The sequence below is a fragment of the Scyliorhinus canicula genome, chromosome 17 (genome assembly GCF_902713615.1).
Source record: "Scyliorhinus canicula chromosome 17, sScyCan1.1, whole genome shotgun sequence".
Lineage (NCBI taxonomy): Eukaryota > Metazoa > Chordata > Chondrichthyes > Carcharhiniformes > Scyliorhinidae > Scyliorhinus > Scyliorhinus canicula.
The window spans coordinates 14860116-14868563 of record NC_052162.1 but is presented as its reverse complement, the minus strand read 5'-3'; the positions used below and the strand labels follow the sequence as shown (position 1 = coordinate 14868563).

General features: G+C 48.7%; 1 protein-coding gene across 2 annotated transcripts in view; it reads right to left on the bottom strand.

Annotated features, from left to right (window-relative positions):
* Positions 1-226: 226 nt before the first annotated feature.
* Positions 227-8448, bottom strand: part of si:zfos-2326c3.2 (mitogen-activated protein kinase kinase kinase kinase 4) — a 335482-nt gene continuing 327260 nt past the window's right edge. For both annotated transcript variants that reach the window (XM_038775018.1, XM_038775019.1), the window contains 2 exons: positions 4328-4467; positions 227-1694 (listed from right to left, as the gene is read on the bottom strand). In XM_038775018.1, coding sequence (XP_038630946.1) covers positions 1611-1694; positions 4328-4467 — 224 coding nt within the window. In that variant the 3' untranslated portion in view covers positions 227-1610. The remainder of the gene's footprint in view (positions 1695-4327; positions 4468-8448) is intronic.

Sequence of the window (8448 nt, the reverse complement as noted above, 5' to 3'; positions counted from 1 at the left end):
GGGGTAATTTTGCACTGAAATGCATGTTAACTTTGGACAATGGCAAGGCTGCAGGAGATTGTAGCCCTTGCTAAAATACTGAAACCCTTCTCAAAAACCTGAGGGCAGACTTTCAACTTGTTACATGGGCTTCAATCTGATGTTGGGGATTGATTGCCTGCTATGGAGACCGCCCAATTTAAATTTCCACTGGCTGACCTGTACGTCAGATTGAGATGTTTAAATGTTTTTTTAAAGTTGTTAGATTAGCTAAAAAGAAACTGTTTCCTTGGTGGAGTAAGTTAAGAATATCACGGTATAACCTGAAAACTCGAGCCAGATTATCGAAGAGTGGAATCACACATTGGGCTGAATTTTATGATCGCAGTGGTGGGTTCATCCATCCACCAAATTCCATGCCTGCCTTTTACTGGAGTCCCGTCGGGATTAAGTCCCAATCAGGCAGCCTGCTGTTTGTCTTCGGGGTTCCCAGCTCCACAGGGAGGCCCTGGCGATATAACGGAGTGTGTCGGTGAAAATAACACAGGGATTCTCTTCCAAGATACACTGGTGACTCCCTCTGCTGGGCACAGAATGCCCGAGAAGGACAGTCTCCCCTCAGGCTGTGGGCATGCCCCCCTTGCTTCACCTGGAAGTTTGCCCAGGTGGTGAGATCTCTGCCAGTCACTTGTAGAAGATCTGCATTGATGGGGTGAGGCCCTTCAGTGAGCCGCAAGGGCTTTAATCAGCCTCCGAGCCTACTCCTACTGGGAGCTTTAAATTCCACTCACTGGGCGACAGAAAGTTGGAATTATTTTCCCCAAAGTTGCTGCTGGAGGTGAACTGGAGCTTTCAAGATGAAAATTGTTCGAATTTTGTTGGGTCAGGGTGTCAAGGCAAATGAAGAAAATGGGGGAAAATGGAACCGAGATGTCGATGAGCAATGATCTAATTGAATAATGAAGCAGGTTTAAGGGGCTCAATAGCCTACTTCTGCACCCAGGCAACATGGTGAACATCTCCCTCACTGAATTGGGGTGAATGTCACTAAAAATGCCTGCCTTTGACTGACCTACTCCAATGTCATCAAAAGGCCAAGCAGTTGCAGAGCTGTGGATGTCGGGGGTCAGAAAGTCCCATTGATAAAGTTGCTAGAGAATTATTTTCACACAAAATACAGTACATCGCTGCCTTAATAACAGTACTACTGACATAAAACCCATTTAAAATACCGCCTATACAAAATACTGGGGTCAAATGTTGGAAGTTGTCACTTGTCGAGAAAGTAGGCGATAAAGTCAGGGATGTGCAAAGGACCATGTGCATATGTATATGTGCAAACAGCTGGCACACTAAGCTACCTTTTTGCTGGACAGTACAGTAATATATTTTCAATCTGCTACAATGGCCCGAATGTAAATCAGTAGAATTACAGAAACCAGTTTTACTCATGGGCGAGACAGACGGCAAGCTCTTGTGCCCAGCTGCGGCCTCAGCTGTAGATGGAAGACCGGCCCTTACACGGTCATGACTAGTCGAGAGCAGTGCATGCCAATGGGACTGAGAGTAGGTGAAGATGGTCACTTCATGGCAACTGAACTTCCACAGAGTGTTCTTAAGTTTCCCAGAGGCTACCAGTTCAAGAGGGCGTTTTGACCAAGTGTCATAAAATAAATCTGACTGCTTCCACCAGACTGGGATGAGGCGAAGAACACCTAAAAGGGAAGAATAAAAAGGAGAGAGTGTTAATAAGCGGAGCCAGTTAAGCAGCTACTTGTGATTGAGATCCTGGGCTGGATTCTCCGCACCCCGAGGCCACAATCGCGTCTGGCGCCGGGGCGGACAATCCACTTTCGCGCATGGAATCGGGACTGGTGCTGGTTCCCCGATTCTCCAGGCCCCAAAAAGCGGCATACAAGAAGAGAGTACGCCGCTTTGCGTATTCCCTACCTGCGGCCATTGCCAGAGGCCCGCTCCGCCATTCTCTGCCCCTGACGGCGTGGATCTAGTGTGGTCCTGCCGTTCGGGATACTCGCGGAGCGGCTGTGGACTCAGTCCACGGCCGCCATGGTGGGGGGCGGTCCGATCGGAGCGCATGGGGGGGACCTGATACGGGACCGGGCTATTTTTGGGTGGGCGGTCCGGGACGGGCACGCGGCCGATCGGAGGCACCATTTAGAAGGTCCAGCTCCGCGGTTTGAGTCCACCATGGAACACGGCACTGCCGCTGGAGGCCGCTGCCGAGCGCACGTGCGCCCTCCGAACTGTGCAGTGGCCCGTATCTGCAGCTAAAGCTGCTAGTTTCACGACTGGTCCCTGCTAGCCCCCTGCAGGGCTGTGAATAAATAGCCTTTTCATGCCAGTTTTTCTGGCGTGAAAGGCCACGCACAGATTTTATGATGGCGTGGGGACGTAGTCCCTGAAACGGAGAATCCAGCCCCCTGTATAATTAGGATTGATGCACTGATGTATAAATGGGCACAATTAGCACACCACCATCTGAGAGTTCCCCTTCAAGTCACACACCATCCTGCCTTGGAACTATCAACACCATTTTCTCAAGGGCAATAAATTCTGGAATGCCCACATCCCAGGAAAAAATAAAAACATACTGTCGATCTATTCAACTTGCTGCTCACCTGTGCACCATGGGTGTACCATCCGCATCATATATGGATACAACCAACGCAGGATACATACCTCAGGCTTAGTCACTATATTGAAGGCACTATATAAATACAAGTTGTTGCTGTTGCAATAGATATTGCTGGGCCGGAGAATCACCGCAACTGCGCCACGAGGCCCTGCGCCGGCACGCGATTCTCCGAGGTGCGGAGAATCGGCGCCATTTACGCCAGCGCGTTTGACGTGGCGCAGGCCGCGGGCCACTGGAATCGGCGGGTCCGCCAATTCTCCGGCCCGCATGGGCCGAGCGGCGGCGTGGATACAGCAGAGTTCCGCCTGCACCGTTCACCCCTGGTCGCCTACGGCGGGTACTCTGTGCAAAGGGTCGGGGTGGGGGGGGGGCGGCGACCTGTGGGGCGGGGGAAAGTGCTCCTTCACTGGGGGGGTCCTCTGATGGGGCCAGCCTCTTCCCCCCCCCCCCCCCCGGGCCTACTTTGTTGTGCGGCCGGGCCCTGAATCCCGAAGCCATGTTGAGTCGGGGCCGGCGCACTAAAGAAGTCCCCCGCACATGCGCAGATCGGCTCGGCCCAACTGCGCATGCGCGGGTTGGCGCGGTGCCCATTTGGCACTGGGAAGTGGGCCTGGAGGGGTGTGAACCGCTCCAGTGCCATGCTCGCCCCCTGTGTGGGACAGAATCAGTTGTCCCCGTGCCCGTTTCGCGCCGTCGTGAAATGCGACGGCGTTCCCGACGGCTCGAACACTTGGTCTCCATTTTGGAGAATCGCCCCGGCTATCTTTATAAAGATAAATTGCATTTATATAAAGCTTTCATATTATAGAATCATGGAGCACAGAACGTGACCCCACTTAGCCCCTCGTGCCTGTGTTGACTGTCTGAAAGAGCTATCAGTTAGCCCCAAACCCCTGCTCTTTCTCTACTGTCCTACAAATGCTCCCTCTTCAAGTGTGTATCCAATTCCTTTCTTAATGTTACAACTAAATTTGTACCCTTTCAGACAGCACATTCCAGATTGTAACAACTTACTGCGTAAACAAAATTCTTCTCACTTCCCCGCTGGCTCTTTTGGCAATCATCATAAATTTGCTCCCCCCCCCCCCCCATCGATTACCAACTCATTTCCCAATCTCTCTTTATCCAGTCTCGCAAAATCCCTCATAACTTGAAAATCCCAATTCAATCTCACGTTGCCATTGTTTCCCTCAGAGAGAACAATCCTAGCTTCACTATAATCTCGAAGTCCCGAATCCCCAGTGCCATTCTTCCATTATGCAGGAAAATGGAACTGCAAAAGCTCAACAACATCATTAGGATAAACGGCTACGTTCGGCTGATTTTGAGCTGAATGCAAAATATTGCAGATGCTGCAAATCTGAACGGAGAACAGAAAAGTGCAGCAGCATCTCAGCAGGTGTTTTGGGTTTTTTCCAGGGCTTTCCTGTTTTTATAACTTGTTTTGAGGTCCTGTCTTGAGCGACAAGCATTGGCCCAATGAACTTGACCCAAGGCTTATGGGAAGGAGGTTAAGAGTACCCTTGAGTCCTTGGTGAGAACTCAGTGATAGTAAATTGTTCGCAGGAAGTATCAAAAAGACACTATTGAAGTGCCACTGGTTAAACGAGTGAACTCTGGAAATCGCTAGTCCTGAGAGCAATGTGACAAACATTCATACATGAATATAACACTGCAGATTCTGGTAATTACCTTGTCATTTCTTTCACACAGGAATTTCAGTTTCTGCGCTTTCTTGTGCATAAACACTCCATCGAGACGGCCGCTCTCCACAGAACGAAGTTCAATTGCCTTCTCTCCCCAACCCATTATATGATTTGATTGGATATATGCTACAAAATAAAAGGAAAAGAGTCAATCCCTGGTGCCATCAGAATGTTTTTCTCCTTTCTTCACAAAGGAATCAATTTCCTTCCACTTTCCTGCACTTGTTCCTTGATGGACCCAAAACGAAAGGCAGCGAAAAAGAACAGGCCTCCGGTTAACACCTCATCCTGAAGGCAATGCTGCAGCACTCCCTCAGCGCTGCACCAGAGTGTCAGCCTTGATTCATAGCCTCAATTCCTGGAGTACCACAATCTCCTGACTCAGAGGTGAGAGTGCTACTAACCGAGCTGTGACTTGCAGTTATTCATACTGAGTGGGGCCAGGGACATACCAAGGGAGACAGTCTTCCGCGGCACCTTATATATAGAACATAGAACAGTACAGCACAGAACAGGCCCTTCGGCCCTCGATGTTGTGCCGAGCAATGATCACCCTACTCAAACCCACGTATCCACCCTATACCCGTAACCCAACAACTCCCCCCTTAACCTTACTATTAGGACACTACGGGCAATTTAGCATGGCCAATCCACCTAACCTGCACATCTTTGGACTGTGGGAGGAAACCGGAGCACCCGGAGGAAACCCACGCACACACGGGGAGGACGTGCAGACTCCGCACAGACAGTGACCCAAGCCGGGAATCGAACCTGGGACCCTGGAGCTGTGAAGCATTTATGCTACCTACCATGCTACCGTGCTGCCCCACGTGTGATCCCTTGACAGAGAGCCTTGGTACACTGTGTGACTTATAAAGGAACACTGCTGGACAAATCCCTATCTCCGTAACCCCCTCCAACTCTTTAACCCTCCCAGATTTCTGTGCCCAATCAATTTTGGCCCTTAGCAGATCTCGAATTTTAATCACACCGCCATTGGCAACGTGCCTTTTCTTATTTTTAAATTGCTTGGTATTCCTTTGCGGGCTACACATTTCACTGAAAAGGCCAACAATTATTGACCATCTTAAAGTGCCGTTGAGACGATGGTTGTGAGCTGCCTTCGTGAATGGCTACTGTCTATGTGGTGAGAATCTGGAATGCACTGCCAGGGAAGGTAGTGATGGCTGGAAACCTCACAACCAGCTCCAGGGTCCCAGGTTCGGTTCCCGGTTGGGTCACTGTCTGTGCGGAGTCTGCACGTCCTCCCCGTGTGTGCGTGGGTTTCCTCCGGGTGCTCCGGTTTCCTCCCACAGTCCAAAGATGTGCGGGTTAGGTGGATTGGCCAGGCTAAATTGCCCGTAGTGTCCTAAAAAGTAAGGTTACGGGGGGGGGTTGTTGGGTTACGGGTATAGGGTGGATACGTGGGTTTGAGTAGGGTGATCGTTGTTCGGCACAACATCGAGGGCCGAAGGGCTGTACTGTTCTATGTTCTATGTAACCGTTTAAAAGCTCTTGGACAGAGGACTTGAAATACGAGCCAGGCAATTACCATCTCTGACAAGAGAGGATTGACTATCAATGGCATTGACATTCAATGGCATTACTATCGCTGAATCCCCCACAATCAATATCCTGGGGGTTACCATTGATCAGAAACTGAACTTGCCTAGCCATATTAATACTGTGGCTGCCAGGGCAGGTCAAAGACTAGGAATCATACAGCGAGTAACTCACCTCCTGACCCCCCCCCCCCCCCCCCCCCCCCCAAAGCCTGTCCACCATGTACAAATCAGGAATGTAATGGAATGCTCCCCACGAGCCTGGATGTGTGCAGTTCCAACACTTAAGAAGCTTGACACCATCCAAGACAAAGCAGCCCACCTGATTGCTCCCCCTTCCACAAACATTCAATCTCACAACCACCGACGAACAGTAGCAGCCGTGTGTATCATCTACAAGATGCACTGCAGTAACTCACCAAGGTTCCTTAGACAATGCCTTCCAAACCCACCACCACTACCATCTAGACCCCAGGGAGTGCAGCAGTTCAAGAAGGCAACTCACCACCACCTTCTGAAGGGCAACTATGAATATGGCTGATATTCTGATATCTAAATCGTTCCAAATATTGTGACAATGGAGTAAAACCTGTGGCCATCGAAACATTGCAGATGATACATGTATTGTGCACTTATCTGGAAGTTTGTGTTTGAGTAACATTTCTTGAACAAGGACCTGTAACTTAAAATGTATTTAACGTAATTTTGTAATCCTGGACAAGAGATGGCCATCACAAGGCAACCTGCCACTGCCTGGGTTTATGGTTCTATTGGCTAGACAATGGACACTCCCTGTAGGAAGCATATAGAAGGAATGTGTGAGGGTATATTTATCAGGGATAAGGGGTTACAAATATGGAATGAGACATTAGTTTCTTTTTTAAAAGATCAGCGTTAAATCTGTTTAATTGCTGCTTTATAGTGCCTTAAAGCTTATAAAGTATTGTCAAGAGGTAAGCAGCATTTGATTCCATTGAAGTGAAGACCACAGGAGTAATTCCACTGACTGTTGGATAAACGGGACAGTGTTGGGGAGGGAGGTTAAGTTGTTAAAAATAAAACCTTTGACCCTAATTTAATGGAAACGTGACTGTGTCCGGTTTAAACATGGCTGGTTTGGGCTTGGAGGAGTAACCTGTTCCTGAGAAGCAGGTCAGTAATTATTTCATCAATTTAAATTCAACACCTCCAGCACCTGTTTCCCAGGACTCGGCAACTGAAGGGAGACAAGAACTGTTGGATTCAGAGAGTGAATGTTTTTATAGCAATGCTTGTGGGCCAGGAGCAGCAAGAGTGCATCCCGCCAAACCCTTCAAGCAAAGCTCCCACGGTCTTTCAATACCGCACCCTCTAAAATCCTCAAATCACCTAGCTCCATGATCTGATGATCGCTTCCCGTGATCTCTTGGATTCTCCACCCCTTGATACTGAGAACCACCCCCCTGTCCCCGGGGCCTCTCACAATGGGAGCTTTCCTCCACCCCACCCCCCTCCCCCAGCCCTCCCAGTCATCTCTCAAACTCATCTCCCCACTTGTAATCTCACCCCCTTGCACTTGGTCCTATCCTCTGTGCCATGGCCTATGTGTAACCTCACCAATCCACTTTAATAGCCAGGGATGGTCCCAAGGATTCCCAGATGCTGCTTCCTATCCACAGGATTTCGTGCCCTGTTCCCAGTCAGCTTCGCAATCTGGCCATTTGCTGGGCAGGAAATGGAGTCAAAAAATCTGAATGAGGTCAAGACACAAAAGTAGGTCATCGCCCTGAATTGTTAGCTTTTCCTTGTCCACAGATGTTGACTGAACTACTGAGCGGTTCTAGCATTTTCTGCTTTTATTTCAGATTTCCAGAATATGTAGTATTTGGCTTTTGCAAGGCATTCGCTAATATATTTTAAAAAGTGCAAATGTGCATATTATGTCCTTAAGGTAAGGGAATCTGCCATCTTTATCTGGTCCGACCTATGCGTGACCGATCCCAAACTCAATGCTGATTCTTAACTATCTCCAAAAGTGCCCTGGAAAATCACTTCACCTTCCATGGGTAAAGAGTGGTTGCCAATTATGGTCCTTAGCAACATAAAAAAACCTTCTGGGTGAACAGAGTATGACCAGAAATTTCAACAGTTAAAGTTGAGAACAACGAGGAGCTAAAATTTGATTCCCGTGGTAAATACTTGCGAGTCGACTGAGAATTCCCACTGATGTAGAGAAGACAGATGGAAGAATTACCAAAATAAAGCAAAGGAACAATGAGTCACTGAGTTATTTCTGCATCAGTGTCAAAAACCTGCTCCACAACCAGAAACCCTACAACTGCAATTTTTTTCTCAAAGTGCATGAATCGTTGCCGTGCCAACTGTGTCATCGCCTAATTTGATCAACAACAAATTACGCAGTGAGTTATGATGTTCTCGGATGCAATAAGTAAAATCGACATAGCCCCAGATGGCCACAGGCTGCCCACTTGCAGTGCATGAAACAGTGGGGGAAACAGATTAGACAATAGCTTTCACATGGTAATTCGACACAGACAGGCCAACA